The following is a 22,567-nucleotide window of genomic DNA, read 5'->3' as shown; positions in this document are numbered from 1 at the left end:
CATTTGAGAGGACCTTCATTTTACTGGCATAATCAGGTATGAAACGTGAATAAAATTCACACAACCCCAAAAAGGAGCGTAACTCATCCTTGTTTTTAGGACATGGACATTCAACAACAGCTTTCACCAAACCTGGCCTTGGGCTGACACCTTTTGCAGGAACCAGATGTCCCAAAAATTCTATTTCTCTTTTCCAGAACTCAAACGTATTTTTTTTTTTTTACAACAATTCCCTTCTTCTCAAAAATACCTAGTACTGTCCTCAAAACTTTGCATTGTTCTTCTAACTGTTTAAAAAAAATAAGCATATCATCTTGAAAGATGACTACACCCCTTACATCTTGAAGCACTGACTGCATAATACGTTGGAACGCGGAAGCCGCAGAGTCATGTCCAAAGGGCATCCTACAAAACTGAAATGAACCAAAAGGGGAGTTAAAAGCAGTATAGTGGCGAGACTCATCATCCAGCAAAACTTGAAGGTACGCAGAGGCAAGATCTATCTTTTAAAACCACTCTACGTCCCTCAGTTCTTCCAAAAGATCACCAATTTTCAGAAGAGGGTGTGAGTCAACCCAAATTTCTTGGTTAAGACTTCTCAAGTGGATGTACAAACGTATATCGCGATTCCGTTTTCCTGCGACAACTAAAGGACTTAACCACAAACTAGATTCTACAGGTTCAATGACCCCACGGTTCTGCAATGTATCCAATTCCATCTTTAGATCTCCCCTAAGGCTAAATGGCCCTGACCTGACCTTGTGCTTCACCGATATGGCATCTTTTTTGATCTTTATCTTATGCTTGAATCCCACTATCTTTCCAAGAGAGTCAGAAAACACATTGAGAAACTCATGTTCCAAACTGAGAGACTCAGGATTGTCTTTGATTACCAGTACCTGCTCACTTGTACCAGGTCTTAATACCATGCCGAAAAGCCCTTGATGATACCAGCCAAGGATGTTTAATCCACGAACCGCCACATAGATTTTCTCTGTATCTTTTGCCCTTTGAATTCTAAGACATCTTCAATTAACCCCTCCAAATCAATCTTGCATCCCTCATAAGAGACGGGTGCTCTGTCAGGAGGAAATAGAGACCTGTCCCCCCAAGAGCCAAAGACTCAGGCAGAAAGAGCGCTACATACACTAGATGCCAACAGGCAATAATGTTGTATATGGAGAAAACAAAGCCAATCAGGAAATGAAAACAACTCTTCGTATCATTTGTATCATAGCAAATGGGGAGGACAATCTACGTCCAACAACCAAATAGAGTGAGGAAAGAGAAGAAGGAATAATATACAAGAGGAGAGTTCTGGGCCCAACCGCTAGGTGGTGAAATAATGCACAGCATGTGAATCCAGAATCTTCTTCAACTTGCAAAACTACTCCTACAGGTAAGTAACCATTTCATTACATTAACATTTGTTCATAATGGAGTCTTCATTTGTATGCTATTAAATGTTCCTCTTTTTAACCCGTTTAACGCAGCGGTAATTTCGCCGCGGTGCGGGGCGTTCCATTAAGTGGGCGGGGCCGCGTCGGCCAACGGACGTGCACAGCACTACCAAGGTAGTGCTCGCGACGGCCGTTGGCCGACGGGCGCAACGAAAGGGTTAAATATGTTGAGAGCATGCATCATATTTTTAATCTGAGACTGAAATAGATTATGCTGTAATTATTCTGACAAGACAAGGCATGGTGACATCCATACATTCTCCTCTGTTACTTCATATGGGATAGATCGGATTCTCTGTTGTTCTTTCTCAATTCCACTGTACTTAGTCTCGTCTAATTAAAATTGTCATCCCATACAACAATTGTACTAAACTCTTATTACTGTTATTGGGCATTTGTTATGGTGAGATGGTAAGCCACTTTATAGAGAACCAAACATTTTCCATACACCCACATTGCAGATGTACCGCCAGCAGTTTTATGTTTTGGAGCTTCTGATCACTTATTCTTGAAGATAATTGAAACGTATCTGCACTTTCTGACTTGTAAACAATAACCCATCAAGCACTTTCTTGTACAAGTGTTAAATATTCATTAGGGAAAAGTAATTATTAGCAGATTTGAGTAAAGCAAAATTAATACAGCCTGAAATCTTTTGTACTGAAGTTGATCTCCGTTTTCCCCCACTAAGTAAGGAAACTCAGTCTCTTAGGAAAGAGTTAACATTTGGGGCAATGAAGAGGCAATACAGAGTTGGTGACTGATACCTTACAAAATGTAGTCACTTGAAGTAAGGCTCCTGAGCAAATGAAAGTGGTGACTTATTTTACTACTTGTCATTTACGGTATTTTTTTTTTTAATAACTCTTTTTATTAAACAGTCATCGACATAAAGCAAATTATACAAAACGATTATCGTTATTGCAGGCATAACTGAGAAAAAACAGAATAGCGTTTACGGCATACACAGTTAGGACAAATCAAGGGGTGCGCAAATCATCCAGTTCAATGTTAAGTGGGGACTGACATAGGTCCCCACGATACGAGTTCCATGCACTCCATATTCGGGACCATTTCTTGGGGCAGCCTCGAGCCACATATACTGTCTTTTCCCAGTACATGCACCAGTCAAAATGTGTTTCCCAGGCACCTATCATGGGTGGTGCAGCAGCTCCCCAGGCCTGAGCAATATCCCTCTTCGCTTTCATAAGCCCCAGAGTGATCCATTGTGTTTGGTGTGTGTTAAAATCAGAGGTTTCCAAATATTTAGAAGACATCCACGTGATTCCAGGCGAATAGTAATTCCAAACACTGCACTTATTACCTCATGTATTACCCTCCAGTACGACTGTATATGTTCACACTCCCATATAATATGCATAAAGGTGCCTAGTTGCCCGCATCCCCTCCGACATTCCCCCTCGCTTGTAACTCCCATTTGCACCAAACGGGGGCCCGTAATATATGTCCTATGCAGAGTTTTGAGCTGCACTAATCTGAGACGTGCTGGAATTGCTACGACTCTGGGGGAGGACACTGCATCTTGCCAGTCCTCATCATCCATTTCCATACCCCCTGCCACCCATTTATTTCGTAAAGCTAGAAGTGGGTCATCCATATTGCATATTCATTTTTTATAAATTAGGGAGATGGCATTCTCGGGAAGGTGGCCATCTAATATCCTGTCTTCCAGTGGAGATGATTTCGGAGGCTAGGAACCCACTGGGAGCGCATGACAAACCTGGGCATAGCGAAAATATTCAGTGTTAGCTAGCTCGTGTTGGCGTTGGAGAGCAGCAAAGGTTTTCACTTTTCCCTTGTCCCACAAGTCTGCGATCCGAGAGATGCCAATCAGGTCCCATTTGTCAAAGCCCTTTGTCTTCCACAAATTACCTAGTCGCTCAGAATCCCATAGGAGGGTAACCAGAGTCAACCTGTTCCCCCACCCAAGGGCTCTGTTTACCACATGCCATACTTTAACAGAATGACCGGTGGAGCCTGTTAACTGAAATCGGTTTGGCTTCGAATATAGTGCTCTATTATAGTTACCGCCAGGGAGAAGCCACCTATCCATACGGAATCCAGGGTCTTCCGGGTTACCGTAGGTGCCATGATTAATAGCCGCTAAGTGACCAGCCCAGTAATATTTCTTAATGTCGGGAAGGCTGATGCCCCCATCGTACCAATTTAAAGTGAGTTTGCCAAAGGCAATACGTGGTGCGCCATTCCACAATAAGTCTCTCTGGAGACTTTCAATTTCCCAAAAATATGACGGTGAGACTGGATCGAGTGAGTTCTGCAGGGCATAGAGGAAATGAGGGAGGGACATCATTTTAAAAAGGGCGGCCTTGCCCAGGATGGAAAGGGGAAGCGATTTCCAGCTAGCGATATCCCGCTTCAATCTCAATAGGGGGGGGAGTAGATTTCTTTTGTAACGAATTGACTGATCTAAAGAGCGGAATATGCCTAGGTATTTGAACCCTATGGTACTGATTTGGATCTGGCATCCTCGGGGCAGTGCTGGTGGCTCCCCCTGAAGGGTATACAGATGGGACTTAGTTCAGTTGATAGCGAACCCCGAGTATCTGCTGAATATCGCTAATATATCTAAGACTGTGATAAGGGATCATCTGGGGGAAGCCAAATAAAGTAAAACATCATCTGCGTAGAGTGAAATTCGGTCCTCCCAGCCGGGAGACCAACACAGGCCCCGTATAACCGGATCCCCTCGAATCCATGCTGCGAGGGGTTCCAGCGCTAGAGCAGAGAGGAGGGGGAAAGCGGGCATCCCTGACGAGTTCCTCGACTAAGAGTAAATGTATCAGACTTTTTATTATTAACCACAACTTGTGCTAAGGGTCTCTCATAAAGGAGACGTATCCATTGGAGGAAACCCGGTCCAAACCCCATTTTCTGAAGTACAGCCATAAGATAGGGCCATTCAATTGTATCGAATGCCATGGTTGCATCCAAGGATACTAGTATGGCTGGTTCCTGTATCATTGCCGCTCTACCCACGACACCATGGACTCTGCGTAAGTTTAGTCCCGTGTTCCGGTGTGGTATAAAGCCGGATTGATCTGGGTGGACAAGACTCGATATGATTTTAACTAATCGATTGGCCAGTGCCTTAGACAGAATCTTAGGTTCGGCGTTAAGGAGTGAAATCGGCCTATATTAGGAACAGACCGTTTTGGGCTTACCTTCCTTATGAATAGTGACAATGGTAGCTATTCGTTGATCGTGTGGCAGTTCCCCCCTCTCTACGCTCTCTTCAAACATAGCTTTTAAATACGGGGCTAATTTATCCGGTCGGAGTTTGTATAATTCGATAGGGATGCCGTTAAGGTCTAGGGCCTTTCCTGAACTCAAGGACCGTATTGCCTGCGCAATCTCATCCACTGTGAGCGTGCTATCTAACAGCTGTTGATTGGTTTGAGAGAGGGACGGAAGCACTATATCTCTTAACAGTTCGGAAGAATCTTCCTTAGTATAGGGTGCCACCGCGGTTGATATCCCAGCGAAGTGTCGAGCAAAACAACTCACAATTTCTTGGGGGTCTGTCACACACGTATTGCCAGCGTCTTGCAGCATTGGGATCAGCCTGTTCGCCCATTCCTTTTTATCGAGCCAGGTTATTAACTTCCCTGCCTTGGCTCCCAGATCGCATATCCTATTGGGTTTGTCCCTCTCAAAAATGTGGGCTTTGTTGGTCGCCAGTGCTCTATATTCACCATGTTTAAGGCTGAGTAAGTGAAGTAATTCTGGAGTGTGTGGATTCCAATTCCTTTTCTAGGCGATAGATCTCATTTTCTACATCAGAGATCACTTTTTGCCACTCTTTCTTCTGTCCAGATATTAGAGATAAAGCCTCTCCTCTGATTACGGATTTAAAAGCTTCTCAAAGTGTTTGGGAGGAGGTTACTGTGCCCTTATTCACACCAAAATAGTTATCTATCGCCTCGATGAGGGCCTTTCGGGTCTTGGGGTTGCGGAGATGCCAGGGATTGATAGGAGCAAGACTACCCACTTTCACCTGATCTAAGAGGATATGCGCCCATACCGGTGAATGATCGGAAATACCCCGTGCCAGATGTCTGATTTCATGAATTTGTGAAATTTGTGAGCTGGGGACCAAAATATAGTCCAGTCTGGAGAGGCTGTTATGGGCCCCGGAATGAAAGGTATGTTGTATTTTCTCAGGGTGGTATGTACGCCAAGCATCTGCCAACCCCAAGGCTTTGAGGAAGTCTGGTAGCCATCTAGTGGCGGATCCTATCTCCCATGGGGGATGGCGATCAAGTTTACCCGATACCACGGAATTAAAATCACCCCCCAACAGTAATAGCCCTTCCTGCAATGAAAGAAGAACAGTGCGCAGGTCCTGAAATGTGGTGGCTTGAAGGCCGGGTGGCACATAAACAGACAACAGTGTAATGGTGCGCCCCCCCCATGTTCCTGTGAGACCTATATAGCGGCCTTTATCGTCTGTCCAAGTAGAGCCCACACTAAGAGCAAATGTATTTTTTACCAGGATACCTACTCCTCTCGAGCTAGATGTGAACCCCGCATGTGCTACTAACTTATATCCCCATCTGCACAATGCTTTGCATGAGTGCCCTATCCAGTGTGTCTCCTGAAGAAGGACAATGTCAGGGGCCTGCCTTTTGATATATTGGAGTACTATACTGCGTTTGATCTTGTCGCCTAGCCCGTTGACATTCCAACTCAGAATTCTGGCACTCTTATCCCACTGTAAATGCATTACAACCATTGAACAGCTTCATAGCTTCCATTATGCCTGTGACATAGATGGTCGATGAGAAAACTGCTACAAAAAACAACAAAAACAAATCTCCCATCCAACAACCCCCCTCCCTGCTGCCCTGCCCTTTGGGCCTTAAACTGCCCATATATAACTAGCAGAGTGCCTGTTGCCCTAACTGTTACTGAAAAGAAGAACTGTGTGGGGCACCACGCTCCGCCGCCCTTTCCCTTCCCCATTAGAGCGATGTGATTCCCCAGACAGAGCCTCGCCCCATCGTGAATATGACAGATATAAACGTGCACCTCCACCCAGCTGCCCCCCAAGGAGTGTCCTAGATATCTGTCCCTTTGTAGCTGTATGTCTGTCCAAATCTACTGGAGTGTTTTCATGTAAACAGGGCCATTACTACAGGTGCCCGGGGGAGGCCTCGCAGCCGCTGCCCCTGTTGTCGGATTGTCAGCCTAACCGGCTCTCCAGCCAGTCAGAGGCCACCTCGGGTTGTTCGAAGAACCAGGCCCTTCCGTCCACCTCAACACAAAGTTTTGCCGGGAACAGCATTGCATATTTAAAGCCACCTTCTCGCAGTTTCTTCTTGACCCCTAGGAATGTTCGTCTCTGTTTCTGCACCTCCTGCGTAAAATCCGGGAAGGAGGTGATCTCGGCATTGTCATATCGAAGTGGGGGGTTTGTCCTTACATTCTGGAGGATCACGTCTCTGTCCCGGAAGTTGAGGACTCTCGCCAACATTGGCCGCGGGGGGCCCTGGCTTTGGGCATCCGCCCGGGACCCGATGAGCCCGCTCTACTAGAAAGAATTTACTGAGACCTTTGGGTTGTTGATGATTCAATATTAGGTCTTCCACAAATAGATCCACGGTTTGCCCTTCCGCCTTTTCCGGCACCCCTAGGATTCGCACGTTGTTCCGTCGAAGACGCCCTTCATAATCGACCAGTTGTTGCCCCATGAACTTGCGGGATGCTTGCAGTTCGTGCACCTCACATTGTAATTGAGTGACATCGCCAAGTAGGCTTGAAGTCGTGATTTCTACTTTCTTGACCTTTTCATTCATTTTGGCGAGGTCTGCTCTAATGAGGTTCATGTCAATGGAGAGAGAGTCCATCTTGTGTTCTTTCATGGTTTTGATACCAGATATGGCGTCCATGACGTCTTTTAAAGTCAGTTCAGATCTCTCATCGATGGGATCTGTTGCAGTCTTGGTCTTAGTTTGTAGGTCGTGTAGGGCGTCCTTGGAAAGGGCATAGCGGTCTAATTTATTTGTTTGTGTAGGCTTGGGTCCCTTCGCCCCAGAAGATTTGGGTTTATCCATGTTGATCCTTTGATAGGTCAGGGCGTTGGTGGTCCGCTAATACCCGATGTGGTCCTCGGTGAGACAATGAGCAATGTCTATGTTGGGCCTGGTTACAGCGAGCGGCAGGAGCAACGTGGGGAAGGGAGTTTCTTCACTGTTACTTCAGGTAGCGAGAGTCCCCTGCGCTGCTAGGCCCTTATAATGTGGATAACTTTGCAGCACGGATATGGATAATAACCCACACGCACTCAGAGCATCGCTTCCAGCGCTTACCCCAATACGTCAGGGATCCCTGTGCAAGTCTCAGGGTAATGTCCAGGGTGGGGGGTAGGGCATGTGAGACACGTCCGCCACCACCAGGTCTCGGCGTTCCAGCGCCTCCGCAGGGTCACGATCAAGGCGAGGGGGTGGGGGGGAAAGGCAGTCAGGCAGATATCAGTGCAATTGAGGATGTGGCGGCCATGCGCCCTCGCCTCCACCCCTCAGTGCTTCCCAGCTCTGGGCGCTGGCGCCACCTTGATGAAGACGCAGCTCCACCATACTCTGCTGCGGCGTTGCGCAATTAGCTGCTCTCACTCTGCAAGCGCTTCGCTGTCGTCGCGGGAGCAAGAGAGGATCTCAGCGCACATCGCCGGTCAGACCCAGGAACCGGGTCGGAGGAGGCCGCACCCCGAAGGCATCGCCATCGGTCAGGCCAGTACTCCAGTCCCCAACTGCAGAGTTTGTGCGGGCCGCAGGTGAATGGACTCCGTAACACTTGTCGTACACCTTCCAGAGCACTGGGGGTTAGCTGGGTCGGTGCCACTATTGTTCCGGAGCGTGTACATCCACTGGGGGCCAGATCTGTTTAGCGGATAGTCGTTACGGAGAAGGATTAGGCGGAGCTGTGGAATCAAGCGGCCATTGCTCGTCGCGGCTCGGCCACGCTCCCGTCATTTACGGTATTGAATTTACTTTAGGTATAGAATTTGCTCTTTTGATACATCACCTTTTTGCAAGCAGTTTCTATTCAAACCTTTGGTGTGTGATGAACTAACCGCACCACTACACCTCACAAAAGACAACTTCGTAAATTCTAATTATAGACAACTATTTCAAACAAAATTATTGATGTCCAGTTATTTCCTCCTGCAGTTTGATATTAGTCTTCACTTGAATGCAGTTTGACATTAAAGGACATTTTAGGTGCCATCTGAATCAGCCTTTAATAAAGGTAAGGAAGAGAGTGGAGTAGGGGAATTTGAGTTGTGTAACATAATTGTGAATGCTTTGAGATGTGTGAATTCAGGTAATTTTTTAGAGCAAAAAAACTGTACAAGTAACACAATATGCTTTAAAGCACACTAAACGCTTTTGTTCCTTCTAGGTGCAATTTGAAATTAGTATCACTGCTCACAAGTGCCCAAAGAAACGTCAAGATGAAACTATTAAAATCAAGCCTCTGGGATTCACTGAGGAAGTGGAGGTTGCTCTTCAGTTCATATGTGAATGTGGCTGCCAAAAAACAGGCATTCCAAATAGTCCAGTCTGTTCCAATGGGAATGGAATCTTTGAATGTGGAGCTTGCAGGTACACAGACATTATTTTTAATGGACTTGAAAATAATTTAAATTGTAAAGTTTTACGCAGACCATAGCCACGCTTTTGCAGTATTGAATAACCCGATGGACCAAGTTTTGGTGCTTTTTTTTTTTGTATTGGCTATTTTCCAATACCATTAAGAGAGTGCACATTTTGCACCCAAGCAACAGATGGGTGACGGGGTGGAGGCAGGGGTTAGTTGGTCTGTTAATTCGCTACAGGGGCGCATTGGCGTAGAAGCTCACAGGAGGTGCATTAGCAGAGCCCCATCCAGGAAGTCACATTCATGCTCTGTTTTTAAGGCAGCATTGAAACTGTTGAGGCAGCTTTGGTCTGCCTGAAGTAAAAGTCTGAGAGGCGGTTTGAAGCCACCAATCCATCTTTCACTGATGCATCTCTCAAACCCATAGAAGTTTGCACCTGCTTGCAATTGTGCCATTTTGTAATTTATCTCGCACACAGCTCTTGTCTATAGTGGGTTTGAAATACAGCGGAGGTTCCATACATATGTAAATTGTATTATTACATCCATTTAATTTGCTTTGTTTCTATTGTAGACCTATTAGGTCTTCACACTGCTTCCCTGTCACATCTTAAATCTCATCATACATGAATACTATCACTTCATGCAGTTGGTTAGTTCTTGCTTTTCTTTGTTTACTTGCTCAGAGTGGCATGCTTATGTGGTATTCCTTTGGAGACTGTTGCTTTTGTTTTCTGCCTATCCATAGCCTCTACTCAGTGAGTGTTTGTACTTACCTTCTTTTACTATTTCCATTGCGTGGAATTTGGTTGTGCAGATCTTTAACTTCTGTGCAGTCATTCGTGGAGTAGGCAGAGAGAATATTATCTCACAATACTTGATTACATTCTTTATTTCTAGATGCAACGAAGGACGTGCTGGTAGAGACTGCGAATGCGCGACCGACGAAGTGGATGGTGACGATATGGATGCTTTTTGTAGAAAAGGCCCAGCTTCGGAAATTTGCAGTAATAACGGAGAGTGTATTTGTGGCCAATGTATATGCAAAGAACGGGAGAATCCAAATGAAATTTACTCTGGAAAGTTCTGTGAATGTGACAACTTTAACTGTGATAGATCGAACGGCTTGATTTGTGGAGGTGAGCATTAAAGTTTAAATATGCCAGAGATTTAGAGAAAAGGTCAGAGAGAAAAAGAAATTCCCTTTATAATTCTTCATATTCTCAAATAACCACATGGGACTTTCAGCGTCTCAAATTAGGCAAAATATAATGCATAGCGTGATTATTGATGGCAGCTGACAGAACTATAAATGGCGAAACGATATTATTTTTCAGTTGAACATTTTTCTGTCTCCAGTTTAAAGTTACTCAGAGTTAAATTTAGAGGTCAGGCTGATTGTGTAGTTTGTCCGTATAAACCACCACTTCGTGCAAGTTTTTAGTATTTAAGAAGTTAAACTGTCACTAAGTTAAGCATTCTGCACATTGTGCAAATTGTGAGTTTTGTAACATTTTCAAACCAAGTGAATTGTTTTTGTACTTCTTTGGCGTAAAACATAGATTATTTTCTCTCCTAGGAAATGGAATTTGCGATTGTGGAGTATGTAGGTGCCTCCCTAACTTCGCTGGTAGTGCCTGTGACTGTGCACTGGATACAACTAGTTGTATTGCAAGTAATGGCCTAATTTGTAATGGCCGTGGTATCTGTGATTGTGGACGGTGTAAATGCACAGATCCAAAATTCAAAGGAGCCACCTGTGAGGTGTGTCAGACGTGTCCTGGTGTATGTGCGGAACACAAGTAAGTTTTTACAGCTTACGAAATTTGTTCAAAATGAACTGTGTATTTTATACTTTCTTGTAAGACGAGACAGTCAAACTAGTAAAAGTAGAAGCATTTCAAATGGAAGTTTTACACATTTTGAAAGAGAACCTGTTCACAATGTTGACACGAATAATGAAATTAATTTAAGTAAGTACCCTAATGCCTTGGTTCTTTTCTGTACCCAGTCAGTAAGTACCATATGAGTGTCTCGACTTTAAACTGATTCTCAAGTTTCTTGACACAAACCTTTGTGCAACATGCACCACTGCCTATGCATGAAAATGCATTGGTGGGAATACCCCCTTTATTAGGTCTCGCCTGGCGAAAGCAGCTCATGTGCTGCTTTCGCCATGAAGAGGACCTTTTGGAATCAATTCTCCCCGTGGGCTTACATGCACGCGTCTGCACGGACAAAGGTGGCTGCTCTCGCCATCTGTCCAAAGCAGACAGCATGCGCATGTCCGTACGGACTGTGGACAGTCCGACACCATCTTGCAAAGCTTTCATTGTCATAGCAACGAAAATGTCGCTTCGCGTATGCAGCTAGAGATGCAGCACAATTAGGAAAGGACCAGAATCATTGGGCGCCTGCAGGGGGCAGCAGCGGACGGAGAATGCTCCTGCTGCGAGATACAGAACTCTCCTTCAAATCACAGACTCAACCAAGGGTCTGTTGAAACTCAAACAGGACGCGGCTGGTCAATGACGTAGGAGGCTAGTATGAGAAAGGGAAAATGTGACCAGGAGGTAACATGATAAAGAAAGCTGGGCGATTGTGGGTGTTTTTGTGCTGTAAACGCAATTATTTTATATTGTCTTATTTTGTATAGATAAGTTCCAATTTCTTATCAAAAAGTGACATCTTTATAAATAACCTTGACACACCATAAGCAAACGAGAAATTTTATTGTTGCTCAACTGAACAAAAGTCTATCATCGACGAGCATAGAAAGAAAGGCTGAATTCGCCTCATCCTGAGCGCATGAGAACCAGGCCAAACACAGCTTTGAATATACTATATAGATGCCAACGTGCACTCAAGTTAAACGTTTTTTGTGAATATTAGTTCCTTCTGTGCTCTAAACACCAAGACGATCATCCAAAGCGTCACATAGATGAATATAAGCGAAAGTGCATGAAGAGAAGGCCTCTCCTGCTGGTGTGAGCACTGTTAACACAGCAAACAAGTTGCTAACACTCAGTTGAGCCAATATTTGAGTTCAGTTATGAACGCTCATAAGCGAGTATTCAATATTTCAAAACTTTTTATTGCATTAATTCCATGCAAGTATGATTCATTTGGAATCAAGTAGTGTGGAACAATCGTAAATCATCTGAAAATTACATTAATTCATCAAAACCCAATGCATTTCGGGTCAAATCCGGACCCTTCGTCAGGGGTCATTCATCCATACTGAAAATAAACAAAAGAGGCAATTTACCAAACGGTCCTCAAAGTTTCATACATCATAGTATATGACTATACTTACTACTAACCATTATCAGCGTTGATGTGTGCATAGAGATACAAACATGCCTTTTATGGACGTTTGAATAAGTGGTAAGAAACACAATAGCGTGATGTGACCTTACAACTCGGTGAACAAAACGTGACTAATAAAGATAGCGTTGTTAAAAAACACGTGGAAATCACAAAGAACAGTGACTACAATGTAGAAAGAGCACGGAGTGTATAAGATTAATTGCACGATGTGAAGAAGGTGATTACTACTAGAGCTCAATCGTCCTAAATACTGTGCGATTCGCGATCAAACTACCAACTCGCCAAGTGCAGTAAAGTTACGCGCCAAGATTTAAAGAAACCAAGATTTAGAAATACACCAAGATTTTAAAGAGCGCGCAGCGAACTCACCAAGTGTAGTAATTGTGCATGGCTTCTCAGCCAGGGACGTTTCCGTAACGTGAACAACGTGACTATTTGAAGATCCCATGACCATGAAAATAGAAAAATAAGAAAGTTTCGTCGCAATACAATAGATTATAAACTGGACGAGGTCTACATCTGGGCTGAAGTGTACAACCAACGCAGATGGCAAAGACCATAACAAAAAGCAGGGTCTTCTGAAGAGAGTGTTGTTTCCGATACAGATTTGGCTCAGAATAGACCACCTGTACACAGATCTGAAATTCAAACTGATACTCAACCTAGCACATCAGGTAGCACACACAGCAAGAAGACATCTTTTTTAGACACCAGTCCAGCAGCCAATCGTCAACCAGAAAAATCTACACAAAAACAAGGAGAAGTAAAAGAAAAAGCGCCAATGAACGAAACAGAAAAGAGACCTCTTCGAAGCAAGACGAGAGCAACCTAGTGGTTAATATCTCTAAAGTTGACTTAACAAAAGCACAAATTGCAGTCTTGAATAAAGGCACATCATATGTACCCACGTACCACAGTAACATTGCAGAGAGTGAAATTGCTTTTTTCAAATTTGTCAGAACGCTGAAATTGAAATATTTCTTCAGCACCATTGAATCTCCCACATCCACAATGGAAGATAGTTCATTAAAAGAATTCAAACCCAAAAGTTCCTTCTGCTCCCCGATTTCATACAAATCTATTGACACTTTTGAAAGATTGGTTAAAGCGGACATGAACAAAATCAATTTTGGCAAGAAAATCAAACAAAATTTCAGTAATAAAGAATGGAGCACTCTTAAACAACTATCCAACAATCAAGCTCTGACGTTTTCTAAAGCTGACAAAGGAGGGGCTCTTGTGGTCCTTGATACAGATTTTTATGAACAAAGCGTAATGGAACATATCACTGACAGTGATACATATACCAGACTTGACCATGATCCTACTTTGAGTTACCAAGGTCTTCTCAACCAAATTCTCACACAGGCGTCAGAGATGGGCTGGATTAACCATAAGACCAAGAAATTCCTATACACTATGTATCCTAGACGTCCAAAACTTTATATGCTGCCAAAAATACACAAAAGTTTGACAAAACCGCCTTTTCGACCTATAGTGTCAGCATGTGGCTCACTCTCTGAACCCATTGGTAAATACTTGGATTATTTTCTACAGCCTATCGTGCAACACCAAGAATCGTATCTCAAAGACACAACTGACCTTTTGAATACTCTTCAAAACCTGAACCTTGAACACATCAATGAATGGTACTTATGTACCGTGGATGTCACCGCTTTGTATACTTCCATACCACACAGTGATGGACTAGACGCTATTGAATGGGCATTTTTGCAGCACGGCAATATTAAGGCTGAAAAAGTGTTTTTTTTAGAATTGCTGCATTTTGCATTATTCCACAGTTATTTCGAATGGAAAGGCATATTTTATGCCCAGAACAATGGTACATCTATGGGCTTTACGGGGGCACCCTCGTACGCCAATATCTTTATGTCTAAACTTGAACATGATTACATTTTGAACAATGAAACATGGTCTCAACATCTGATCTTATACAAGCGGTACATTGACGACATATTGATAATTTGGAAAGGCGACCCTAATCTTCTTGAAAACAACATCGGCGATCTAAACCATATTCATGATCGTATTAAATTCACTTATTCGATCAACAAATCTCAAATTAATTGTTTAGATGTATTGATTCAAATTCACGAAGGACACATCAAAACCAACGTATTTATCAAAGCCACAGACAGAAACAATAGTTTGCACTTCAGCAGCTTTCACCAATTCGTGCTTAAAAAGCACTTGCCATATTCTCAATTCATTCAGGTCAAGAGAATAACTTCTGATCCCCAAGATACTGTAGATATCATTCATAAATTTTCCGATAAATTTCGAGCAAGAGGATATCCAGATCACATTCTTGAGCAAACTTGTCAAAGATTGGAAACCGTTGGTCGCACTGATTTATTAAAATCCACTGAGAAACCATACACCAATCGTCGAGTTTGTGTTTTAAAACATTCAACACAATCGTCATTGATCAAATCAACCATCATAAAACATTGGGATATCATACAAACTGAACCAGATCTTAATCATCTCTTTCCGCAGCGTCCGATTTTTGCCATGCAACGATCAAAGAATCTCAAAGAACTCTTGTCAAAACAATCAACGGATCCTAAAAAAACATTCAAAGGCATGCAAAAAAGCATGAATTGCATACACTGTAACAATGTAATGACAGGTGCCCTTTTCTATCATCCAACTAAAGGGTATAAAATTAATCTACAGCATTCAAGCACTTGTGATACCATGAACGTGATTTACGCTTTGAAATGTCCTTGCGATAAGATTTATGTAGGTCGAACTGAAAGAAAAGTTAAAACACGAATAGGAGAACACAAGAGGAACATTCGTTTGATGAATGAGAAATCATCAGTAGCACTGCATTGGAAAGAAGCAAGGCATAACATAGCGCAACTGCGTTTCACTATTTTAGAAGCGCAAAAACTCACAGGAGATCACGATCCCGCTGAATCATTAGCACGTTCTGAATTCTTTTGGACCAAAAAATTGCAATCTCTCCAACCAATGGGATTAAATGACAGGATTGAATTCAGTTGTTTTTTGTAAATAGAACTTGTATATGACATACATTTTATGAACTCTTTGCTACATTTTTCATGAAGAATTATTAGCATCTTTATTATTTTTAGGCTGTTAGATTATGTTTTTCTGATAAGATTATCGTAGTGTTTTCATTCATTTCCGCTTTCTACGTTCATTATAAGTCACGGTGATCCGTTTTCTATTTTCATGGTCATGGGATATTCAAATAGTCACGTTGTTCACGTTACGGAAACGTCCCTGGCTGAGAAGCCATGCACAATTACTACACTTGGTGAGTTCGCCGCACACTCTTTAAAATCTTGGCGTATTTCTAAATCTTGGTTTCTTTAAATCTTGGCGCGTAACTTTACTGCACTTGGCGAGTTGGTAGTTTGATCGCGAATCGCACAGTATTTAGGACGATTGAGCTCTAGTAGTAATCACCTTCTTCACATCGTGCAATTAATCTTATACACTCCGTGCTCTTTCTACATTGTAGTCACTGTTCTTTGTGATTTCCACGTGTTTTTTAACAACGCTATCTTTATTAGTCACGTTTTGTTCACCGAGTTGTAAGGTCACATCACGCTATTGTGTTTCTTACCACTTATTCAAACGTCCATAAAAGGCATGTTTGTATCTCTATGCACACATCAACGCTGATAATGGTTAGTAGCAAGTATAGTCATATACTATGATGTATGAAACTTTGAGGACCGTTTGGTAAATTGCCTCTTTTGTTTATTTTCAGTATGGATGAATGACCCCTGACGAAGGGTCCGGATTTGACCCGAAATGCATTGAGTTTTGATGAATTAATGACATTTTCAGATGATTTACGATTGTTCCACACTACTTGATTCCAAATGAATCATACTTGCATGGAATTAATGCAATAAATAGTTTTGAAATATTGAATACTCGCTTATGAGCGTTCATAACTGAACTCAAATATTGGCTCAACTGAGTGTTAGCAACTTGTTTGCTGTGTTAACAGTGCTCACACCAGCAGGAGAGGCCTTCTCTTCATCATCATGCACTTTCGCTTACAAACACAGCTTTGAAACAGGTACGTTAACCCACTCAGCTACCTCAGCAGACCCACAAGGACTAGAATGGCATTTCTCCTATTGTGCTGCGCGGCGCTGACGTCAGGACAGTTGTCGCTGTAAGGTATCGTTTTTTAATCTGAAAAACAAAGGCTGCAAATGGTGAGCGATTCTACCTGGGGGACGGGCAGGTGTGGTTAAGGAGTTCAGAGTCATCTAGAGTTACGTTTCAGCTTCTCACTGAGCAGACACAGTGTGTGATCTCAGACAGCCCCTGTTAGATTTTATGCGTTTCATTACATAAACAAGTGAAGAAGTGCCTTTGTGTCTATACACCAGGGGGGTACCTACCATTGGTCAGCATGTGAAGTGGCTCAGGGGTCTGGAGTCCTCTGGGGCACACTGAACCCTGAAAATGCCGCAAGGTACCCCAATAGCACTCAAATGGGCCATTTCCCTGGCCCATGGCATCCTTGAAACGCTTTTGGTACACACACGGGTAATTATTGCGAATTATGTCAAATCTAAGTAATAAACATATTTACAGAACGTTCCGGAGGCGGGGGCAGGGGGTTATAAACACTGTTGAACAGCAACAGAGCGCGCAGAGACATTCCAATGGGCAGTTAGTTTGCATGGTCAGTCACTGAGTGACAAGGTGTGCTGCCTTTCGTCCACTGTGTGACCTTTCTAGGACAGGGTCACGGAGGGGTCAGCCCCCCAGTGTAGAACGCTGTCCCTTCCATTGTTCTGCTTATCTCTAATGTCCAGGGGAGAGGGAGACCCTCGCCTTGGGGGAGGACAGTGAAGTTAGCAGCCAAGGACAGGGCACGTAAGGTCACGCTAGGGCCGCAATGACGATAGGTTGGTATCGTAGAGGAAGTTCCCATTCTTTAACCTACATTCGCGGTGTTGTTTGTCTAAACTTTCATGATTAAGAAAGGCTATACATAGGTGTGGAAACTAAAATGTTTTTCAGTTTGATGGAAGACCAGTGATGCAGACCACTGAGAAATGGGACTTCCTGTCGTTGATTATGTGCCTTTTAGCCATCAGTATTTTTTTGGTCTGGGGCTACAATATTGCTGGATTTTACATTGGATTTTCGCGCGGTACTTGAGTTCCCAAAATGTAGCCTGGCCTGCTTTACGGATGACTGCAGTGTGTCGAAGTGGTCCTGCCTGAGGAGAACTGTGGGTTTCTCCAATGGCATCTGAATGTGAGAGCACGTTGCTTAGCAACTCATCAGCGAGGCTCACCCTCCCTTGCTGATGCTCCCCCGACTCCGTGGCTGCCTTTAGCCGTGCCAAAGAGAACACACAATGTCGGTGCCTTATTAACCCTCCAAAAAATAGCAGCACAGCGTAGCTTGTTAACTTCTAGCCACTCCTGTGCATGGGACTCGCGCAGAAACCATCATACCTGTGATGAAACCGCAGCAGTGTCAGCCAGCTGTCTATGCCACCACAGCAAGAGCAGTGTTCGTCAATATAGCCCCAATTAATCGCAGATGGAGTACTTAAATCAGAGTATTATAGTGACTGAGAATGTTTAATGTCCCATTTAAATCAATACTTTGATATTTCTCTTGTGTGACAAAATCGGTAGTGCCATATCATGCTCAAGCGCTGCAAGCGGTTAATTATGTGGAAGAAGTTGCCGGGTAAGGAAAAAAAACTGAACAAATAACGAGAGTCTACATAGTTAGTTAAGATCTATTTGGGATATTTGGTCATGATTAACTGCAAACACCATGAGAAGAAACATTAAACATTGCCAGAAATAAGTAAGAATCAAAAGTTAAAAATCCATTATTTCTAAATAGCAGCAGACCAACTAAGCCATTACTAAGAAGTTTTTAGATTCTAAGCTTTCGATATAACATATCATTGCCTTCATCCAGCTTTTTAGCTCTTGAAATGTGCTCTATGTGATAAACCTGCATGTCTTTTTCTTTTTAAAAGATCTTATGAATCCACGTCTTTATCTTTTATAAAATACTGCCTGCTCGCCCTACCTATACCTCTGATCTGACCATTGTTTTTTATTTACAGGGTTTTTTTGGACAGATGACTGGTCTGTCAGTGATTACGACTGACTGACATGCCCATTATACAGTTGTAGGTACTGTTTCAGCAGCATTGATCTCTAACTTCAGAATATTTTTTTTTTGGCAATGACAGCTCCCAGAACCAAGCCAATCCCTTAGATGAGGATGGGCTGTTTTCCTGCCAGCAAGACATCGGGGTGTGTTTGACACAGTCATTCCTAGCGGCCCCTCCTTCCAAACAGCCACGCCCTCTTTAAGCACTGAAGCCACGCCTATCTTTCCTAACAGTGGGTAATAAGACCCAGTCAGTGACCCAGTTGCCAAAAATCTGACCTACCCACCACCAGCCCAACAAGCATTAGCAAAGCCACAAGGTCTGGTGTTGGCCACCATCCTTTTGACTTTGGCATTCCTTGTTTTGTTCTGTCATGGTTTTTGCAAAATGTTATTGTTTGGGAAGCTGCCGGGCCCTCATCAATATGAAATAGCAACAATCTGATAAAATAATGGAAGGTCCAAAAGGAATTTACACCATCATTAGCAGGAGACAGGAACTGATAAAGTTGAAATGTGCCCTGTGCTGTGAAGAGCTGGTAGAAAGCATCCTGCTATCACATTAGGCTCTAAACACAAGGGCAACATTAAAGTAATAATTAAGTATACATAAAAACACTGGCACTGGAAGGAACTATCTTTTGTGTGGATGTGCTGCTTGTGAAAGGGCAAAATGCAGTCACTTAAAGTAAAGTTAGCGAGTGGCTGAAGTAGGCTGACCCACTGCCTCTTGTTGTATGCAGTAGCAGGCTTAATGTGAATGACACAACAGATCAGTGGATGAAAAGAGCTGGTTGAAAACCTATATAAGTAAGTATATTATACATATGATTTTTGTAAAATCAAAAGGTCTTGGCTAGCACCAGACCTGACAAACATTGGCATAGCCAATAGGTCTCGCCTTTGGGACCTTATAAGTATTTAGTTATGCAATACAATATCCTTACTGCAACAACATTAACTGTTGCATGGCTAAACACTTATAAGGTCCCAAAGGTGAGACCTATTGGCTATGCCAATGCTTGTTTTAGCTGTTGCGCTATATTGTTCGGCCCTGCTCTGAAGACTAATCTGCTTTCCTCATGCTCAGCAATTCTGAAGTACCTTGATTTTTTTCTGATTTTCTTGCAGTTCGCTCTTCTTTTTTCTTCAGCTCACGCAACCTGTCCCTGAACATGTAAGCCACTTGTGAAGTTCCACAAGCAGTTTGGACAAGTCAATGCCTCATCTATATCAATGATTTAGAATCCCACCTGACAAGGAGAGGGAAGGATCTCCCTAGAATTAAGACAAGAGCCCTGCCCGTGCCGTTGTATGCAGACGACGCCGTATTAATGGCGAGAATCACTAAAGGGTCTCCAGCTTCTATTAGACTAATTTTACGGGGGGGGGGCGCCTCGATCTTAAAACAAATTTACAAAAATCTCTTATAATAAGCCTAGGCCCTAGAAATGTGAAGACTAGGACTTTCTTTTTTGGGGGGACAGAAATCCATAGAATGAAGTGTTTTAATTATCCAGGTCTCTCTTTTCATCAAAGCCTAACCTGGCAGAGCCTACATCAATCCAGGGCTGCCCTTACTTTAAGAGCTGTAGAGGCGGTGTTCTCATTTGCGAGAAGGCTGGGCAACAAACTGGTCAAAGAACTGATGGAGATTTATCGGGGCAAATGTGCCGCTATGGCGACATATGATGCAGGGGTCTGTGGCTATAGAGGTCCTGGGCCAATTCAGCAGCTACAAAATAAGTTTGTTCGCAGGCTGCTGCCCGCTCCCCAATCATGCCCTGCTTTTATGTGCCTTTCAAAGCTGGGCCTAACACCCTTAGGAGACAAGATAAAACTGCCAACACTACTCTTCTGGCTGAAGATTTGGAGGAACCCTGACGCCCAACTCTAAAAGGACGTACTGGAGGATTGTATTTCTTTGGACAATGTTCTCACCATACCTTGGCTCAAATATATAAAAAAAAGAATTCTGAGAGCTGGGTCTGCAGGATTACGTCGAAAATCCTGCAAGTATTGACTCCAGGGCTATCTCCCAGGTAATGGAGACTTATCGGTACAGGCAAGGCATAGCCTAACAGGCTGCCTTTGATAATCTGCTTGTAAGCTGCTCTTACAATCCAATCAACTTGATATGTGGGTGTGCACCTTTCCTCTCCTGGCTTCCATATGCAAACCTCAGGTTATATTTAACAAGACAACGATAGCCTATTGCCCCTGATAGTTGCTTTTCCTCAGAATATAGTCTGGGGAGAAGCACTGTATAGATGCCCGTGCAATAACACTGCCACTCAAAGCACATTGCACTTTATTATATTTTGCGCTCTATATGCTCATGCTAGGAAGACATTTCTGTGCCCTTTGTTTCGCTACTTTAATATGAATTCCTATAAGGAGGCTTGTGAGAGACTGCAAAGGCTGAAGAATGAGAAAATATGCATGGCAGTGGGAAATTGTGTCTGCCTTTCACTGGGGGTTAGAAACAAATATGGCTCAATGTAACATTTCTATCCTTTCATACCAGTATTTTAGGATTTGGCTCAGTTTTTAACTTTGTATTTTTTTATCGTTAATCTAATTTAGATATCTTTTTATTGCCATGTCTTCTATATAGTGTGTTTCATGAAACTAACTGTATTTTTATCCCCTAACCTCTGATTAATTTTTATCTCTCTAATGCTTCTATATTTATGAAACGTTTTTATCATGTGTACTTTTATGGCCATGATTGGCCAAATAAAGTTTTGTAACTTACTGACTGACAAGTCAGATGTTTAACCATTCAGTTCATGGTTGTGCCCTCTGTTGATAATGATCTTGGTTGAACCATATGAGCAAATGGACTCCATAATATGCAAGTTGGATTTTGGGATGAAAGCCATCTTACTGGTTTGAGAAAGTTGTGGTGTTCTTCCTTAACTTTTTGTTAGACTAGCCCACCGTGCTAAACTCATAATCATGCAATTCTACTGGATGTGCTTTGTTTTATTTTTTTATACTAATGTTGAATTGGGAAACAATCAAAGTGCGTTCCTAAAGTGTATCCCTTCATGGAGATTTCGAAACTCTCTACCTAGTTAAAGGTCCATCCAGTCCCCATAGCAGGATTCTGCGGTCTTTTTTGAGTGTGTGGAGGTAGGTGTTTTAATGGTACTGAGTGAACAATGGGGTCAATTTTCGCCATGCTTGGCTGCACTTACCTTTTGCCTGGTTCTATTTCCTAAAACATGTTGTGTCAGGTCAGTTGGGCTAGGATACAAGGTTGTCCTGTTTGTTAGAGCAGGTTTTGCAGCATGAATCATTTTCTGAATTCACATGCTGTGCATCTATTCCGCCATCCAGTAGTTGGGTCTGGAATCATGTCTTGTTCTTATTTTCTTTTTTCTTTTTTGTGTGTGTGTATGTGGTCGTTGTCGACTACCAGCTCGTGGTACGACCTTCCCCTGTGCATCCAGGAAGTTCCTTTCTGTGATGGCCATCTTCAGATTATCTTTTTTTGCCATTGGGTCTGGAAACACTCAGGAGGAGCTCCAAAGCACTTATAAGAATTGCCAAAAGGAAAGACATATTAGTCCAATTGTAGGCAGGCAGTTTAATAATTAGGGCTTCAGTGATCATGTGAAGAATAAGTGTCACAAGTAAACCCCGAACCACTTGCAAAATAAAATAAAGGTCACAAGTGTTCTGATGATCAGAAAAAGGCTACTGGTCCCACAAAGAGTTTTCCTTTTTTGACCCAGTGCAATCAGGAGCAGTTATTATCAGGTAACTAGTTTGAGTTCGTCAAAGTACTTAAGTAGATGCCACTTCCATAGAGATGACTGTCGTTAGAAGCTGTTTTAGTTTAAAGAGTCTTACCCGCAAACCAACGCAGAGAGATGAAGCCGAGGGGGGTAGCCCGCCCTGCCTCTTCCTGCCGCAGATGAGCCTGCTACCAAATCTGGTATAGCAATTCCACATCA

At 43.0% G+C, this 22,567-nt stretch overlaps 1 protein-coding gene and 1 long non-coding RNA gene across 3 annotated transcripts in view; one reads left to right on the top strand and one right to left on the bottom strand.

Annotated features, from left to right (window-relative positions):
• LOC146789600 (uncharacterized) overlaps positions 1-22,567 on the bottom strand; it is a 192,862-nt gene that overhangs the window by 10,730 nt on the left and 159,565 nt on the right. The window lies entirely within an intron of this gene.
• Positions 1-22,567, top strand: part of LOC146789601 (integrin beta-1-A-like) — a 319,722-nt gene that overhangs the window by 211,707 nt on the left and 85,448 nt on the right. For both annotated transcript variants that reach the window (XM_085631859.1, XM_085631858.1), the window contains exons 11-13: positions 8,904-9,106; positions 10,002-10,240; positions 10,681-10,903. In XM_085631859.1, the coding sequence (XP_085487985.1) occupies positions 8,904-9,106; positions 10,002-10,240; positions 10,681-10,903 (665 nt within the window). The remainder of the gene's footprint in view (positions 1-8,903; positions 9,107-10,001; positions 10,241-10,680; positions 10,904-22,567) is intronic.

The sequence above is a fragment of the Triturus cristatus genome, chromosome 10 (assembly GCF_964204655.1).
Source record: "Triturus cristatus chromosome 10, aTriCri1.1, whole genome shotgun sequence".
Lineage (NCBI taxonomy): Eukaryota > Metazoa > Chordata > Amphibia > Caudata > Salamandridae > Triturus > Triturus cristatus.
Note: the sequence above shows the minus strand (reverse complement) of the source record. Positions and strands in the feature narration are given on the sequence as shown.